Genomic DNA, 18,494 nt, shown 5'->3' with positions numbered 1-18,494 from the left:
GATGTAGTTAGCTGCAATGGGTATACTGTGATCAACCCCAAATGCATATCCTTGACTATTTAAGTGGGTATACTGAGATGGTAATGCCTTTTAAGTGGGTGTACTGCATAGTCCTGCTTATCACGTAGACTACACCACTGCTTTACCTCTTCCTCTCCTCCATCTGTGTGCAATCTACTCCACCTCCTCCTCTCCCTGGCTGAGTCCCTGGGCTGGTCTGAGCTGGTCAAGCAAACAAACCTGTAATAGGTCCCTCTGCGGTCAGCCTGCTTCAGCTGCAGTGCTGCAGGAAGGCCTCTCAGAGAGGGTCTGTATGCTCACTGAGATGCTGTTAACATTGGCCAACAGGGGGAGATTATGGAGTATATTGGATAATACCTCAAAAATTGCTATGAAACCATCAAAAGAATCAGGGAAATATGAGCATGTGCCATCTGAGAGGCCCCATATGTTATATTTGAAATCACTGTGGTATATTACTCACTGCAATTTACTGTATCCACAATGGATTCAAAAACACAAGTCCTCAGACTGTTTTAAGGACTGGAAGTTCTGGAACGTTCTTCAAATGTCAGCTTTTTACAGTTCCTCTGTTTTGTAACACTGTTAAGTCGCAGAACTCCACTTCTGCTTATAGACTTACATTTTCACAAACAGCAAGCAGAATAATGGAGGCTGTATTCCTATGTTTTATCAGAGTACTATATCCTAATAAGAAACCACTTATATCTTTGTTATACACTTATAGTTTTGTTTTGTTCTGATGGCAACTGAGGACTACTACTGTAGCCTAAAGCCAATATTTAGCCTACTTCATGTCCGATCTTCAATACTTCTGTTTAAGCAATGTAACAAAGCTGTCTTCAAATAAAAATGTTCACAAAACAACTAACCTAGTTAACTTCATTAATGCAAATATGAAGGCCTAAGAAATTACAGAATAATGTTAGTGGAGACAGTACAACAAACAAAAAATCATTGCACAACCAAGAAAATGTATTAGCCTACAGTAGCAATTGTGTGGTTTAATTATATCTGGGTTATTAAAGCACCTACAAAAGAATGTTTAGGCATGTTTATTGAGAAAAAGGAGATGTTTAGGCTACTTTTTATGCTGACTGTAAACAGTAGGCTAGTGAGTCTTCAAAGTCTATTTGGCCAGGGCACGATGAAGAAACTTGTAGGCCTAGGCTAGCCTACGACTTGTAAAGTTCATTAAAGGGGGGAACACTTCATGATATATAAAAAAAGTAAACATGTCTGCAATCAGAGAAAAGTTGTTGTATGTATCACTTAACCTGGCTGGCACACTGATTTAATATTATCTTATAGCCTATGGCCTGGTTTCGTGGTGTCAAACCTGGCTTTGTGCCGCAGAAGTCACCACAATACGAAACATGATACGACAGTGCCACCCCATGGAATGAACCTAAAATGCGTAATTTTAGCGATTTTACAGTAACTGCGTAGGTCACCTCTATTCAGATAGGAAAAAGGAAATCGTAAAATCAGCATATTCCTTTCTGCATATTTCATTTATTACACATATCTTTCGGTGAATGACGGTGGCTAAACTGACAGAAATATGATATTCTAATCCTGCTGTTGTTTCCCGTTTCAGTTGTAGCTGAACACGTGATGCGCATGCGCAGGTTGTGTTTCATGGGATCTTGGATCTGTCGGGAATTCCCCTGGACTCTCCAGCTCTTGCCAAACAACCTTATCGGGAAGTAGCAAGGCCAACTTAATCATCTCCTCTGCTCTATGACTGAGCTGGGAAGCTAAAATGAGTAAGAAACAGGGCTGAGTGGCTAGCACAGCAGCGCTCTGCGCTGTTGTTTTGGCTTTTATACGATAAAAGGATTGTTCCGACCTGGAGAACATCTGAAGCAATTTCTGACTCTTGCTAGGCTAGCGAAACTGGACTCATTAGCTAGCCACGCAAAATTGTAGCAGGGGAACAATTTAATCTACAGACAGGCCTTCTTTTGTGTAAGAAACATTTTAAATGGCGGGGATACAACGGCACTCGATGGAGGATTCCAACGGCGATTCAAGCAACAAATATCCACGGCCTGCGGTCGGCTGCGAGCTCAAACTCGGCAGCCCCAACGCAGCGTCTGATGACTGGTGCGACAGCGGACTGGACTCTATCAGTGGCGTTGGGCTCAGTATCGATGGCTCATATGACATCGAGTCGCCATCAGCTTGGAGTAGCACTCGGCCAAAAGACTGTTGTCCGTCACTGGGTCATGCTGAGGACCGTTCAGAGGACTGCACGTCCGTGGAGCCAGGAGAAAGGCTTGACTCCGCTATCGGGGACTCGATAACAGATGAGACGGTAGGAAGCCTGTCTCAGGGTCTTGGGACTCTTATCCTGGCCGAACAGGCTGTGGGTAACACCGTCGACACCGGACGGAGTGAACGGGTTTCGGTGGTCAGTCCAGAGGAGGAGCGGCAGAGAAGAGAAGAGTTGTTTAACACACTAAACTTCTTATCCGAAGACGGAGACACGTAAGTTTATTGTTGCAACAGTGTATCAACCAATGCATGCGCACCAGCCAGGGACATCAGTCAGTGTTCTTGGTGTCCCATCCATGAGTTTACATGGATAGAGGGCACACCCTCGGTGACTGTGTTGTACATCCTGAGTATCGGGAGAAGTTGATTCTGGGTTATGATTGTTTGTGTATTATGTATGAGAATGTGTTTGCCTTGCTCTCAGGGCCCTGCACCTGGCGCTGATCCACGAGCACAGGGCTTTCGTCCAGTACCTGCTGGGGGTCATCGCCCTGGAAACCAGCTGGACTCCCTACCTGGACATTCAGAATCACCTGGGCCAGGTAAGATGACAAACAGTAGGAGTCTGGAGTAGGAGGACTGTAGGAGTCTGTTTGCCTGTAGGCCTACTTTACCCCTGCACTGAATAGCACATAAAAAGTATTTTCAAGAACATAGACAGTGCTAATTCAGATGATCATAAAGGTTGATGCTGATAATACAAAATATAATATCCATATATCCAGTCACATTATATTTTTAAATGATGTATGTGGCTGGCATTATCCTCAGAGATGGATGGTGTGCAACAATTTGCCACTTTTTGTCTTTTATCATTGTCAGTTGTGCTGTTGTTGTTGTTGTTGTTGTTGTTGTTGTTTGTATTGGTGTTTTTTATGCATGCCTCTTTCAGTAGTTTAATTGCTAGTTTCCCACCAATGCTCTTGAAATACCCATTTAGAATGCTTGAGGTGGGTCCAGCAATATAACATATCTGAAGTCCACTTCTCACATAAAGACAGCTGCAGTAAGGACTGCAAAAACATACTACGATAGGTGCAATACATGGGAGAAATATAGTACAGCCTACTGCTGTGAGGTGTTTCGGCAGAAGTGTCTGACAATAACATGGCCTCTTGCATCATGAGTCAAAAAAAGGGAAGCAGTGAGCTCACAGGAATCTTCACGTGCCATCAGGCATCATGACTAGTTCCCCCACTACGCTAGAATGGAAGCACCTCCCGTTCAAACCTAGAGTGCGGCTATGTTTGGACAAGCTACATTGCAACATTGTTGACCCAGATGATCAGTGGCATGCCTATTCGGAGTTGGTAGGGGTGGAAGCATACTTATGAAATCTTATGAACTCCTATGAAATACCATAGCCTGTGGAGAAGGAAGACTTGAGTTAAATTGACTTGAAAACCACAAATGGCATGCTTTTTTTTCTTATTTATTTTAGTTAACTTATTATCAGGACTCCTTTATCACACAGTATCTCTTTGTTTTCTCCCTCGTTTTCATTTTTGCCATATCTCTGTGTTCTATTCTTTGTTTTATTCATTCCCCCCTCTCTTTCCTCTCTCAGACGGCATTACACCTGGCGGTGATAGTGGACCAGCCGGAGTGTGTGCGCGGTCTCCTGTGGGGGGGTGCGAGTGCCGAGCTGCAGGAGCGGGGGGGAAACACACCGCTGCATCTGGCGGTGAGGGAGCTCCGCATGGAGTGTGTGAAGGAGCTCACGTCCTGCCCGCGCCTCTCCTACGAACACCTCTCCGTCACCAACTACTCAGGTAAAACACCTGTGCAGGTACACAAACTCATTACCAGTCACACAGGTATAGTATGGTACCTGCTCAGAGAATACCTTACCACCACCAGCTGCTCAGAGAACACTTGACCAAATACTCACATGCTGGTCATAGCGCTACTTGGATTCCAATGTTCCAGAAAAACTTCCAAGGAAGGCACCCTCCATAGTAAATCATTCACATTATGGTACACAGACTTAGTAACTCACAGAACACAGTTAGCAACTATTCAGGTATACCCAGGGCTCTACAGTGCGCCCATTTCACTCGCACATGCGAGTAAAAATGATGGCGTGCGAGTGCAAAAAAATATTTAGGCGCACTGGTGCGAATGACTTCGAACCATGTCAATGTTTGTCTACAAAATACACCGCAACATCAAGAAACATTACTGGTGCAAAAGAATCACGTTGCGAATGCAGCATAAAAACTACACCTCCCATCAACGTTAGCAGTTTCGCGTTGTGACTCGCTAGTAGTCGCTTCTATCAAATCCAAGAGCACGCAGAAAAAGTGGAAAGTTAGACTAGCCAGCCAAGATGCAAAGATTGAAGAAATTAGTTCTTCTATCCACCGAATTCATCGGATATCGGAGGAACAGGATGAGATTCTAAGAATGCAGTGAAAGAAGGAAAGGTAACCTAACATGCCTTTTAGCCCAGTTGACGTATTGGCTGCAATATGCAAAATATAGCTGTAGCAAACAGGCACAAAAGTAGCTTCCCGTAATACTCCCATTTTATTCAAAGGTAGAACGCTACTGACAACTCCAGGCTTCCACGCATGCTTGTTTGTTTACACCGAATACAAGCTGAAGTGCAAAACGAAAGTAGGCCTAACGTTTGCCTACTGCCCCCATCAATGCAGATATTTCAAATAAAAAGTAAAAGTATAAAAAAATATATATATCCTTGATTGGCCTATGTTGGGTTTTGTGGAAGAGAAAATGGACTGTTTTAGTAGTAGTATTAGGCAGTATGCAGTCAGATAGGTCACCATGGGCATATTTGGATTAGCTACAGATGGATTCACAAATAAATAAATTAGCCTACATTTGGCAGGATACTTGATATTCAGGCTAAATGCAAATATGGCAATGTATTATACTATTTTACATTAACAAAATGTAGGAAAATAGAACAGACTGAAAATAAAGTAGGCACTGATCTTTAAAATCCTATTTCCTGTAGCCTAAATGTTGTCAGTCATTCTTAATATTCGCAATTGGTGCACTGGCATGTTTAAGTGTTAGCGGCAGTGTAATGTTCGATTATGTTTAAGTTAAGTACAGAACTGACTGTGCGCCCAAATTTTTGTCTGTGCTCCTAAATTTTTTAACTTGGGTGCACAAGTGCTCCTGGAAAAGCCCTGATACCTACTATTGTTACTAGACTTTGCCCCATCACCACTAACTCCACACAGCTGAGACTGTGCTTTAACATAGACCCCAAAATGGAACCCTCTCCAACTCATAAACACACACACACACACACACACACACTAACACACTGTTTCTTTCTCACACACACACACCAGAACACTCTTTCTAGCACACACCTTAAGACATAGACACACTAACAAGTGTCGCTGTCTCCTACCTACGTGTGGAGCACAAGCTGACTGTCAGTTTTGCTGAGTGTAGGTAGCACAGAGCGCCTCATTAAAAATGCACCATGTTTTCATGTACTGCATCAGATACACAGACCCTCTCTGTTTGGCACTGAAACACTGGCATCAACCCCACAGCTCCTGTAAACAAAATCAGGGGAGTCCGTTGCTGAGGGGACAGTGAGTGCACCTCACAGCACTCTCACGGCTGACATGGTCAAGGATGTCTAAGAGTACCGCACGCAATTTGTAGCTGCACATTATGAAATGTTCACATCTTCTCCTCATCCTTCCCCCTTTGGCTCTCTTTGTCTCTCAAAATCTTCACATTTCTACTTTACCATTTCTCTACCAATCATTGCATGCAGGGCAGGACATGAGAACATATGCAGATCTAGTTCTAGTAGGTCTCCATCTCTGTTTGACTCTGACTCTGTGTCTTGCCTCATTGTTTCCTTTCCCAGGAGTAAGTGCTCTTCATGTGGCCGTGCAGAAAGGCAGAAGTGACATCATCAACATGTTACTCAGTGCAGGAGCGGATGTGAACCAGAGGGTGAGAGAAGAGATGACTCTTCACTCACGCACACTAACACAAATACACACAGACACATCATCTGCTCCTATCATACTGTATGAGAATCCTCCCTCCTGATGCCACCATGTTATTATTTCCTTCTGTCACTGCTTTCTCTCTCCTGTCATCCTATCGGCATACTGTCTTCTACGCTCTCTTACCATATTTCACACATGTTTTGTCTTTTTCTTCTCTCTCTTTATTTCACTCTGTCTGTTTCTGCATCTCTGTCTCTCTCCCACGTGCGGCGTCCTGTCTGTAGGACCTGGGTTCAGGTCGCTCTCCCCTGCACTGGGCTGTAGAGGCTCAGAGTGCCCAGCTAGTGGCGCTGTTGCTGAGCGCAGGAGCAGCAGTGGACCAGCGCTCCTATGCAGGCCACACTGCGCTCTACTGCGCCCTCCACAGGCCCAACCGAGAAGTGCAGGCACTGCTGCGCGCTGGCGGGGCAGTGGATACTCCCATGCAGGAGGAAGAGGAGGACGACGATGAGGAAGAAGAACAGGAGAGTGAAGAGGTGAGTATGCAGAGCTCAAGTCAGCTCTCATACTGTGTCTGTCTAGAGCAGTTTTAGTCAGTGTTTTTAAAAGTGATTAGTTAGTGTAAAATGACTGCTAACAGATTGTCTATGTGCCATCTCAAAGCCCATCTAAAATTGATCTGGCCATCTCTCATGTCTTTGCAGGAGGAGTTTGATGATGTCGTCATTAATGGACAGCGTGTGATGTAAATGGGAGGATGCAAGGGTGTGTGTGTGGTGTGTGTGGCTGGCTGGCAACGAGCGTGTGTGGAGGAGAGATGCCCGCTCGTGAACCGCCAGCGATCCAACACCTTGAATGGGACTGTGAAGGAACGGCGGATCAGATGTATGTTGTGAGGTGGGGTGACTTGTCATATGATGCTGTAGGTCGTAGTGGAGCTCAGTAAGCTAAAAACACAAAATCCGCATCTGGCATCTGGCACTGGGGTGGATCTGGGCCAGAGGCTGGCCAGGCGAGGGCCATATCCACGCCGGAGGCTAATGCTAACTGGGGATGGGATTCATTTTCTGTCTTTTGTGGGGACTTTTGTATTGGACTTTTTGTTGTTGTTGTTGTTGTTGTTGTTGTTTCTGGTGGAACAAAAGCTGATGCTAACTGCTGAACAGATCAACGAGAAACATGTGAAATGGAAGATGGATTCAATTAGAAAAAAGGGGTTTTGACAAGTCATTAAATTTGGTCATTGCCCATCAGTGAAATTAGGGGCCCTCAGAATATGGTTCAGTTCATTTCTAACTACTTTGGGTTTCACCTTTTTATTTTTTATTTTTATTCTCAAAACTAAACCTCTATCTGGTGATGGGATTTCAAAAAATAGGTGGAAGTGTGAGAATGTGGACATATTAGAGATAGAAATTACAGTGAAATTAAGTTATTGTACTTTTGTTTTCAAGTCTCTAAGGAAATCTGCATGTAAACCTCAAATTCCCATCAATTTGCTATTTCCTATTTGCCTAGTTCTGACTTAAACTGTATGATAATGAGACAGACTCATTGTTATGGTACTGAGCTAAACAACATTGTTTGAACCAAGGGTATGACAGATTTTTATTTTTCATGCATTTTGAACTTCACATAGGCTTAGTGAAAAGACCATAAGCAATGTAAGGATTGTGGAGAAAAGTCCAGTTAAGAGATCTGATGAACACTGGTGTACACCCCTGGTGATTTGTGGTGTGTTAACACTTGGTGTGTGGACGGCTAAGAGACACACATGGTACTTGTTAGGAGGCTCTTTCTCTTCTCTCTCCTATTTTTTTTTCTTTCCTGAAGATGTGGAGACCGTGGGGGTGGCGTGATCATTTTTGTGTGGAGCCCTGAAGAATAAATGAGATTCGTGGAGCATAACACACAATGCCAGGCAGCTAAGAGTGTGGGGATGTTCTCATCTGATGCTAACCTGTCGAAATCAGCGATCTCACTCCCAAGTGTACAGTATTCCAGTAACAAACCTACAAAGGCAAATGGGTCCTTAACCCCACATTAACACATACCCTTTGGTAGGTATTATTGTGTATATATCCTTAATAATTTAAATGAAAAACATGTGTTTGTGTGTGTGTATGGGTGAGGTAAGGTGTGTGTGTGTGTGTGTGTGTGTGTGTGTATGTGTGAGCCATCAGATGCATGTTTATGATCTTGTATTTAAGCATTACATGTTGTGCTGTAGCAGCCTGACTGACTACCTTCACGTATAAGGGGCAGAATCCACTCAGTACTCTTATCAAACTAACTGATTGTGTTGCTGGGTGCAGCCAGCTTTTATTGTCATTGTGATATCTCTGGAATTGTGACACAGGGCTACCAATTAAAGTGAATGCTCACCCGAACGCCAGTGGTCCCATCTGCTTCACACCAGTGTGAAATGACTGTACTCAAATCTGTGGTACTGTCCCAAAGGCCAAATATAAACAGCTAATTGTAGATGGTGTGAGGGATTCTCCCGAGAGCACACTAACATAGTGAGTATGTTTAGTAGGAGTAAAACATTACACACAGCCAAAGGCAATTTATCACGTAAAGCTACACGTGTAGAATTTATAATATACAAAGTACTACAGACCACTGGTCACAGTAAAATAGACATTACCTGCTACACATTCAGAAATTTGGGGTCATTTAGAAGTTTGCTTGTTTTCAATAGAAAATAAAGATTCTCTGAGAAAAGCAATGTTTTCAGGACAATGATTTCAAAAATCAAAAATGATAAAAATCATTCATTCTATCCTTGTTTAACTACGTATCCTATTCATTTTGCTATGTTTCCCTTTCCAGAACATTCTGTGGTGTGTTTTCATAGGAAAGACATTTTGTAAGTCACCCCACCCTTGAACGCTAGTGCATATCTGACCCAATGCACTAATCTTCTGACAATGCTGTCCCACCCACCTCCTTCCTTTTGCACAAGAAATGGAAATGACAAGCTCTCAGTCCAATCAGAATTAAGTCTAGATTGATTACAGGAACAGATGGCTAATGCGTTGGAAAGAATCTAACGTGAAACAGGTCTGTAGTGTTACAGCTATTTATTGGCCCATTAATTGCATATTTCATAATTTTTTATGATGCTTTAATATGAGGCTGGGAAAGTGTTGAAATGGTTTATTTTCAGTATAGCACATGTAAAAAGACTACAGTGCTGACAATAATAATGTGAAATTTTAGTGCATCTTCAGGGGCACAACAAAGTAATACATCAGTGGGACTCCCTGTTTTACATTTTCACTCCACTAGTCACATTAATTCTCTACTCTCATCCAAACACCTCTTCATGCTGTTCATTGAAAATAGTTTCGTATCACAGAGAAAAATATCTGCTAAGTCAATATGGTTACTCTAAACCACATGTGTATTCAACAAATGTACTTAGCCCTTGGCAATGTAGCAGAGAAATTCCACAGTGCAGCGTACAGTTCATTATATACTTTAAATGATTGAGGTGAGGTCATTGTGGTATGTCGTAATTCACAGATGTAACTAAAACACGGTTCTGGTGATGACTGTCACCTTAACATCTCCCCAATTTCCAGGATAATAATAGGACATTTTCAGCTTATTTTTAAATAAATGTAAACAGCTCTTTTCAGTGAAAAACATTTTGGCACTATAACATTTAGGCACTATAATATGATTTACCACCATACAGACAACTTGTGTACACATTAAGGTCACTGTTGAGTAATACAGTCCTAACTGTGCTTTTAAATTGACAAGGCCATACACACAGCTGGTGGATGTAACACCATTAAACCCAGGTGAAATAGTTAAGGGCTTGAACACTGCAGTCATACATACATGATCTGACAAGAAATGTATTACATAAATATTGGGTCATTTGATGTCTTTTTTTATATATTTTTGGCACGAAGTGACGACAATTAGTGATCCAATTGTTCCAACTGTTGTCCCCTCCTTCCATAATAACGATGATAATACCAACAAGAGTCGGCACAGTTCAGTAAGTTAAAAAAAAAACATTCAGTAATTCAGTCATTCAGTAATTACGTACCTATAAACCTTTCCTTGCCGTCATTATGTAAGGTTCCTAAAAGCTCTCCTCTCTTGTTGAGCCCAGCATATCTGAAGCAGATCTCTCCTGGGGGTTGTGTCCTAAACTACACTGACTAAAGCCCAAGGTAGCGTTTCCCAAGAGTCTTTTTGCCAGGTTTCAGCACCGTAATTGGACTAACTAAAGACATATACCCCAATGGAGATGCATCTGTTATAGCTTGCCCCTCCGCTACCCCCCCCCCCCCCCCCCTTTGTTCATCAGAAGTATTCTCCCCTTTTGTTTTAGAACCTCTCCTGAAATACTGTTCATAGAAATGTTTCGCTCCAGCTGTCTTTTCCATCGGAACTCGGCTTGTTTGTCATGAAGTTCATAACACGTCTTCTGTTTTATTCATCATAATGTGCGTGTGTTGTCCATCATAACTCATCTTTCCTGGGGCTGGCCCCACTGGCCTGAGGCCCACGTTGGCAGGAGCAGAGGCTTGCGTGGTCGGATGGCTGTGGCACCAGCTCCATGTCAGGATGTATTGTCGGTTGACCCACTTGCCGTGACGCATAGGTCTGAGAAAGCAAAGAAAAGATACATAGCTTCATCACTACCATTGATAATCTTATTTAAAAATGAAGAAACTTTATTCCCTTCACTGATATAATGCTGTTTTATAGGATGACACAATAGTATCATCTTGGTCATTGAATTTAATTGACATGATATTGTGATACAATGACCTCTGCATACAAGGTGAAAGGATAGAAATGGTCACCTGTAAGACCAGGTAGTAGTAGCAATACAGTCTGTGGGGCTGAAGCAGCTCCCTGGCCAATCGCTGGCCTTCTTTAGCTATACTCTCTGCTTCGGCATCATGGTCCTGAGAAAGAGATGAGATTGACACAACAAACACACACACACCAAGCCTAACACACACACATACACACCAGCATATCTTAGCCTTTGATGTTATGTATAAGACACAAATGCCCAGACACTCCTACCTTAGCCCACTTGATCTTTTGTATGAGGTCTGCAAGGTTTCTGTCCACAGGGATGTAATGTTTTCCAGGCTTCATGTGTGTGTAGAAGTGCTCATAGTATGGAGACTTCTGTTTCAGGACCAGACTGTTGCCCAGCATCAGGTAAGGGAACCGGTATGCAGCCACTGTGCCATCCACATTCACCTGGTACTTATACTGACAGACAGAAGAAAATAATATCACTGCATTTGGCAATTGTGGATATATGTCAATTGACATGCTGTATCTTTTTAAAGATGTGATGCTGTGTCTACCAAACTGCTCATTTGTGGGAGGGAAAGATGATTCAGAGGATACCAGAGCCTTTCTCACATTGAAGAAGTCAAAGAAGCCAATCAGTGGTGCTTTGCCGAGCTCCTTCTCCTGCTGCCGGAAGAAGAAGTACGCTGTGATCCCGGCGTCCAGCAGCTGAGGGTTGTCTTTGGACAGGGTGACCAGGTGGAGGCGCTCTTCCCGACTGTCTCGGCCTCTAAAGAAAGCCTTCTCTGTCTTATTGGACCACACCGGGCCTGTGAAACAAAGGCTCATAACTGTCTACACAATTTACTGCTCCATGTAATAAAAGAGTTACCATAACAGGACTCCTTATGATAACATGAATATGGCTTTTTGTGATGAAAATACATGTCTGGGGAGAATCTGCTGACACTCTCAATGGTAACTATGGAAAAAGAGTCTCACAGTAAGATTTTCTTTTTTTAAATTTCCTACAACTTGATAAGGGCACCATCAACTATGGTTCTAATCTTCGGTCAACACTACTATTTTCATGCGGCCAAATTCCCTCTTACAATTTGGACTGACCATCTCTTGCGGTTACGGAAGTTACATAAAGGTCTTTGGATGTTTATTTTCATTTGCTGAAATACAACTCTAACCCCTCCTCAGGGATATAGATGGGATTGCTATGGCATCGCCAACCTGTGTGTCCTTGGATAGAGAGCAGGTCATTGGTCACACCCCTCATGGTCTCCAGTGAGGAATGTGTGATGTCATAGGTGGGCAGGATGATGTCACGTGTGTCCGTGGAGCCGCACCATGAGATGACGGGCACGGGTCCCGGCGACTCGCCCATGTTCCTCTTCTCCATTGGCCAATCGCCAACGTTCATGTAAAACTCCACATCTGGCAGACGCACCTATCACAAACCCGACTACGAGATCAGTCAACCACTCATGATGACTCTTTCACCCAAATGTCCATACTTAACCACAACTTAACTTAAGCTCTGGAAAACAGTAATTCATAATTACCGTACATACTTTCCCAGAACTGCACAAGCACTGTTATGGGCTAATTAGGTTAAGTCTGACACACGCCATGGCCACTTACCTTTCTCATGACTGACAGCAGCATTTCGTCGGAGAACATCTTGAAGTCGGTGTACTTGCCCTGCGTGCGGCGGTGCAGCTGGTTGTTGAGGATGGTGTAGTGGATCAGGCCGCCCCTCTGGGCGAAGCGCTGAGGCACTTCCTGGCTCAGCCGCGCCAGGTCGATGAAAGGGAACGTCTCAAAGTCGGCTTCAACCTGAGGGTCACCGGCTGGGCAGTCCAACGCCGCCTGCCAGTCCCCAGCGTCCTCCTCAGGGCAGGCACAGTACTCGTGATACACTGGGCCTAGCAGTGGGGAAGCACACCTTTCACATTTTCTCATCTAACAAATACTTTTTTTGGAAACAGCTTGCAACCTAAGTATAAGTATATACACTCTTTTGATCCCGTGAGGGAAATTTGGTCTCCGCATTTATCCCAATCCGTGAATTAGTGAAACACACTCAGCACACAGTGAACACACGTCGCAGTGAGTTGCTAGTCCCGACGCAGTTAGGTGCCTTGCTCAAGGGCACTTCAGCCGTTCCTACTGGTCAGGGTTCGAACCAGCAACCCTCCGGTTACAAGTCCGAAGCCCTAACCAGTAAGCCACGGCTGCCCCCCCTTTGTATGTATGGTCCAGGAGATTGGCCTGAGAACCTCAGTGTCACCAGAAGACACCATCACAGGGTTCCCCACTCTAAGTCAAATGTACAATTCCATGACTTTTCCCTGACAAAAATCCTGAATTTCCATGATGTATAATGAATGGTACAATATACTGACCAGAGATTTCAGAGCAGCCACGTAGCGTTCAAGGATCTTTGACTTTTTGAGCGGAAGATTAATAAATAGGCATTGAATAAACAAAGTTGGGCTACCCACAACCACTCAAGCAAACAGTAGTTGATAACCAGATATACACCAATTCTGTATGGAAAAGTTGATAACCAGATATACACCAATTCTGTATGGAAATATATTTGTATTAATATATTTTGGCAAGTACATTTTAAACTGCTACAACATAATTCCCTGATATTCCATGACTTTGGCCCAAATATGATCAAATTCCCTGACTTTCTATGTCTGGAATAGACTAGAATTACATGATATATTTCAGAAATCCCATTACCTGTGGGAACCCTGCTATAAGAGTAGTGATTATTCTGTGACTCTGCTGTGGGTCTCCTGTCTCACATACTTGGTCAGCTTTGTGTCATTTTCACACTTTAGCACAGATCTTCCGTCTGTCCTGCATTCACTTCCTGTCTCTCTTTAAAAAAAAAAAAAAACAATTAAAAAAAGGCAAATTCTATATATATGGTGAATGCTGAAAATCGGTACTCTTCCTGATTACCAGTTAGTTAGTTGTCCTCATAAATGAAAAGATGGGCTAAAATTTTAGGTAACTCTTATTATACTCTTAGCAGGTTCTATATCTGTAGTACAATCAGGATGTGCAACTCACATGCAAAAAGGTCACAAGCCTGACAGGGAGCATAGACATATCAGTCTTGCACAGCAATGTAGAGGAAGTTGAAAGTGAACTGACCTCCCCTCCCCCAACAAAAAGTTTAAAGGTGGAAAAAAAACCATAAGTAATATGACTTTCTGTGTATTTTTCTATGTCCCTTACCCATACTCTTACAAAGATGTCTAATGTGGTTTATGACGGAAGGCTCTCTAGATATATCCTCCAAAGACATACAGTAATTTTCTGTGTATTAGCCGCATGTGAAATGAGTGTGCCAGAGGTTTGCTATGCAGACTTTCTGTCTGGTTATATTTAGAGCTACAGAGTCTAAGATGACGAGTGACATCATTAGAATAAGCCTTTAACAGGAAATCTACAAACAAAATGTGTCGACTATTTTGACATGCTGCAATTGCACAGCTTTGTTACTACTGCATGGTTTCATCAGATGTGCCTCAGAACCACTTGAGTGTATAAGCGAAGCGCGTGTTTGGCATGGTAGTTGGCCATGGTCATGGAATGCCTAAAGCGGAGATCGCGATAGAGCGATGGCCGCTTGCACCCCCCAGTGTAAGGAGGATGCGTAACTGGGCTATCAGTGAAATGGAGGAGGAGGGATAATTTTGCGAGCGCCACAGCGTGTGACGTATGGATAAGGAGGCCGGCTTAAATACCCTGGCGGCGGATGAGTTAATTGCTGTCAATCATCCCTAAGGGCTAAACTTTGTTTAGAAAACATCATAAACTGCTGCTACGTTGCGCAATAGCTCATCATCATGACTTGGTGAACAGTGTTTTCCCCCAGTGGTGTAGTCGTGATACGCAGGACTACGGCGTATACTCACTTAAAAAGCAACAATATTGTACCCACTTAGAGCTGCAGTTGACCATAGTTTGACCATATTCACTGAAACCGACACTATGCTCCAACAGAACAACGTAAATCAGCTGGTTTTAGAAAAAAAAGAAGCACTTCCACCTCCACCTAGAGCCTGTTATTTGTTTTGCAAAAATCCACAGCTCCCGGTTCTTCTGGTCCAATCAGAGCAGGGCTGTGTGAGATCTGACTGTCAATCACAGTCTGGTGCGCACTGACGAGCACAAACTCGATGAGAGGGTGCTTGGTGGTAGTGGGGGAGGGGCATGAGAGTTGTAAACATTCAACATTTTGGCTAAGTCCCCTCAATCTGTCAGACTTGCCAACTGCACCTTTAAAATACACAAGGATATAAACAGTTTGTTTTGTAGGCTATAAGCAGTTTGTTTTGCCAGACACTGAATATTTTGCGCTTTCACTAGCAGAAAATGAGTCTGCATACATTAGGCCTAGGCCTACAACTGATTACAACTGCGATAGCCCTAAATGCGTTAATAAAACAAAATATGATGCGTGACATTGGATTTACATTTCTGTCGTTTATAGTTCACTATGCCTGAAATTAGCCACGGTAGGCCTAGGATTTTCATAGGACACATCACCTGTCTACCTTACTATATATATAATTATCATATAATTAACCAACACCTTGTCAACTGCGGTGGCATTTTCTCCCTCCTCTTCATTTCACGTTTGTCCAGCCTTCCTATTTCAGGGGATAGGCTATCCTTCTAAACATCACCATGAAAAAAGTATTGTGACAGTGCTAAGAGATGAAAAGCTATTGTATGCTTGGTCGACATCACAAAATACTGAGGGGTGGATGAACAACTTATAGCATAGTGCATAGCCTAGTATTGCGCTGACAAATAAAAAGTCGCCTTTGAGGCCCAGTCTACTCTGCATTTGTAATGCTAACTAAACAGCAATGATTTACCATATGACTGAGTAGTGTACCTTACTAGTGTAGTCTTATAATGTAATCAAGGCAATCACAAAGAAAATAGGTAGGCTTCCTGCATGACCTATTCCGAATTAATTTTCTCCGATATAATACAACATATTGGGCATGGGAAGAAATTTGGCAATAATACCGGTACTTTTACAGTGATGGCACCCCTGCACTACAACCATGAGTCCCATGCGTTTTCCCATCAGTGGAGCTAGTTGGTAGATAAAACTTTTGCCAACTTAAAAAAAGCTTAACTCGAGTTGCGGCCAAAGCCAATTCAAAGGCCACTGTTCGCCAGCAGCAGCATCCATCTTCTTTGTTTTCAAGTAGTAGGGAATTCACACGGAACCGTCGCAACTCTGTAGTCATTATTTTAAGCCTGCCCACCGACTCTATACACACAATGTGATTGGCCTGACTAGAGTTTGGTTTTTCCAACGGAGAGTTGCTAGACTACCCTGGCTGCAAATTACATTTGCTGCCGCTAGGGTGCATCTAGATTTCTAGGCTAGAAATATAGTCCATTTTTGATCAATTTACAGAAATATATTAATTTATTTTTTAACTTGATATCAGAAAAACTGTTGTTGTGTTGATTTGATTTATTTTACTTAAAAACAACCAAATGGCAGTTTGATAAAAGATTAGCTGGAATTGACCATAAAACAACAAGCATTTTGCACAAGATAGACTTAACTGTTTTTGCATCTGCATTTGTACTTGTAAACATATTTCATAATGCCGGGTTGTTTGAAGATATTATACAGGTGTGTTTAATTTAAACTTCTTCTGACCTTGTCAGTTGTCTCCTTCCTGCCTCTCTACAAATGTGAAACACTTCAAGTGCTCTGGAGAACAACTGTAACTCTAAAGTCAATACTTCCAAACTCATTACATTTGTTGAGGTCTTCACATGATACAGTGTGTGGACCTATCTGTGTGTACTGTACCTGTGAGGATGTAAGGTGATTTGGCCACTGGTTTATTCTTGTGCAGGACCTGCACTGAGAGATCTGAGCTGGGGGTGGTGTATAGCCGGTACCTCACCAGGAAGGACCCATCTTCTCTATCCAGGGGAAGAGGAACGTGGATACGGATATGCTCCTTCCCTGACGCAGATGTAATCTGCACCTTAAACGCATCTTTACCTGAAATAAAAACATTACATATATTCATTTAGCACACTTTTATCCATAGCGACTTAGAGCAGTGCAGAAACAGTACACTCTTTAAACATCTACATCACAAATATAAAACAGTGCAGTGCATGAATGAAGGCGCATGAATAACTGTTGTCTTTCTACAAACAGTGCAGTTTTTTTCTTTTACCAATTAGGTCTGTATGGAGGAGAAAGAGTTTGACATTAGTAGCCAAAAAAATATTGGAGTTTTAAATGCTTCAAACTCATGATAAGGTCTGAATTTATTCACGAGACCATACATCTCGTGTTGCAAAGATTACAACTTTAAAACCAAGGTTTGGTGTTGTGCTCATGCTTCACCATGAATTTAATTCACTTCTTGGCAAACACAAAAAAGATCATACAAGTTAAGCTAATATTAAAGTTAGCTCTCCAAATACAAGCAAAGCATTCACTTCAGCATGCCACACTAAACCTGTGACCTGCGCTTGTTTTATGCAATTCAGGAATTCTGCCCAGCAGTTGGTTAGGCTACAGGGGCATGTACCTATGTAGGCTACAGGAGGGATGCGCACACAGTGGAACGCCTATAGGCTATAGGCTATAGCCTACCTGGAGACGTGGTGAAGTTTTGTCCGGTCGAGTCTACTGCCTGAATGTAGAAGTATCGCACTGGAACTACAACTCTTGGATCCAGCCCAGGACCCCACACAATACTTTTCTCAGGACTAACTTCAGTCTTCTGGCAAAATGCGAAGTTTGACAGGCCGAAAATGGTCGCGATGCAAACAACCGTTGAACTCCTCAACTGAAACCAAATATGAATCATTTTAAGCATCGCGTGTTCGCTCGGTCTCTAGTTTTAGTTAGATACAGGCTTGTATGGTCAGACGGAGGCTACTTGCACGAACACATCTTTCCGCAGGCGAGCCACTTGGGGAGAGAGAGGGAAGGGACTACAATTTTGTAACATTTGGCCGCGTTTGATTGGATGCTCCACGAATACGAAACGCGGCACTTATCGAGTCTACAGACAACACTTTGTAACTATTTCTAAGCGTGGCTATGGTGACTATCAGAGTATTTCTCTTCTATGTTATGTATTGTGAACGAAAGGCAAATGCCTTTACTTTCCGCACACCTTTCGTTTGCACCAAACAATTCATTCCGATGTAGTCTCATAAAAAGTGTTCCGGGTGGAAACTAGTTCACCTTCATCCATCCTCCAGAGTCCAGACTATCGAAAGAAGTGTATAGGAATTATTTACGTAGCCTTACCGTGGCAGTCACAAACACACACACACACACACACACAGTCTGCACAGTGCACACATAGGCAACAACACATCTGGTATTAGTCATTATCTATTTACTGCTGTGAA

General features: G+C 42.9%; 2 protein-coding genes and 1 long non-coding RNA gene across 4 annotated transcripts; 2 read left to right on the top strand and 1 right to left on the bottom strand.

Annotated features, from left to right (window-relative positions):
- Positions 1-1,586: 1,586 nt before the first annotated feature.
- Positions 1,587-9,036, top strand: nfkbib (nuclear factor of kappa light polypeptide gene enhancer in B-cells inhibitor, beta). Of its 2 annotated transcripts, XR_006035105.1 has the most exons (7): positions 1,587-2,514; positions 2,726-2,843; positions 3,869-4,073; positions 6,164-6,252; positions 6,536-6,787; positions 6,956-8,311; positions 8,611-9,036. XR_006035105.1 is itself a non-coding variant. In XM_042110304.1 (6 exons), the coding sequence occupies exons 1-6, from the start codon at positions 2,009-2,011 to the stop codon at positions 6,998-7,000; spliced, it is 1,215 nt and encodes a 404-aa protein (XP_041966238.1). In that variant the 5' UTR covers positions 1,587-2,008; the 3' UTR covers positions 7,001-9,036. The 2 variants fall into 2 exon arrangements, 1 of the variants encoding a protein (XP_041966238.1); XM_042110304.1 differs by having other exon boundaries at positions 6,956-9,036.
- A 362-nt stretch (positions 9,037-9,398) lies between these two features.
- Positions 9,399-18,292, bottom strand: poglut3 (protein O-glucosyltransferase 3). Its single transcript, XM_042110271.1, has 8 exons — positions 17,725-18,292; positions 16,921-17,118; positions 12,687-12,970; positions 12,276-12,492; positions 11,667-11,863; positions 11,316-11,510; positions 11,087-11,191; positions 9,399-10,883 (listed from the first exon to the last, which is right to left on the bottom strand). The coding sequence occupies exons 1-8, from the start codon at positions 17,948-17,950 to the stop codon at positions 10,740-10,742; spliced, it is 1,566 nt and encodes a 521-aa protein (XP_041966205.1). The 5' UTR covers positions 17,951-18,292; the 3' UTR covers positions 9,399-10,739.
- LOC121724031 lies at positions 11,361-11,930 on the top strand. Its single transcript, XR_006035106.1, has 2 exons — positions 11,361-11,456; positions 11,591-11,930. It is a non-coding gene; the product is annotated as an uncharacterized LOC121724031 (long non-coding RNA).
- Positions 18,293-18,494: the final 202 nt, after the last annotated feature.

Source organism: Alosa sapidissima, chromosome 11 (genome assembly GCF_018492685.1).
Source record: "Alosa sapidissima isolate fAloSap1 chromosome 11, fAloSap1.pri, whole genome shotgun sequence".
Classification (NCBI taxonomy): domain Eukaryota; kingdom Metazoa; phylum Chordata; class Actinopteri; order Clupeiformes; family Clupeidae; genus Alosa; species Alosa sapidissima.
Note: the sequence above shows the minus strand (reverse complement) of the source record. Positions and strands in the feature narration are given on the sequence as shown.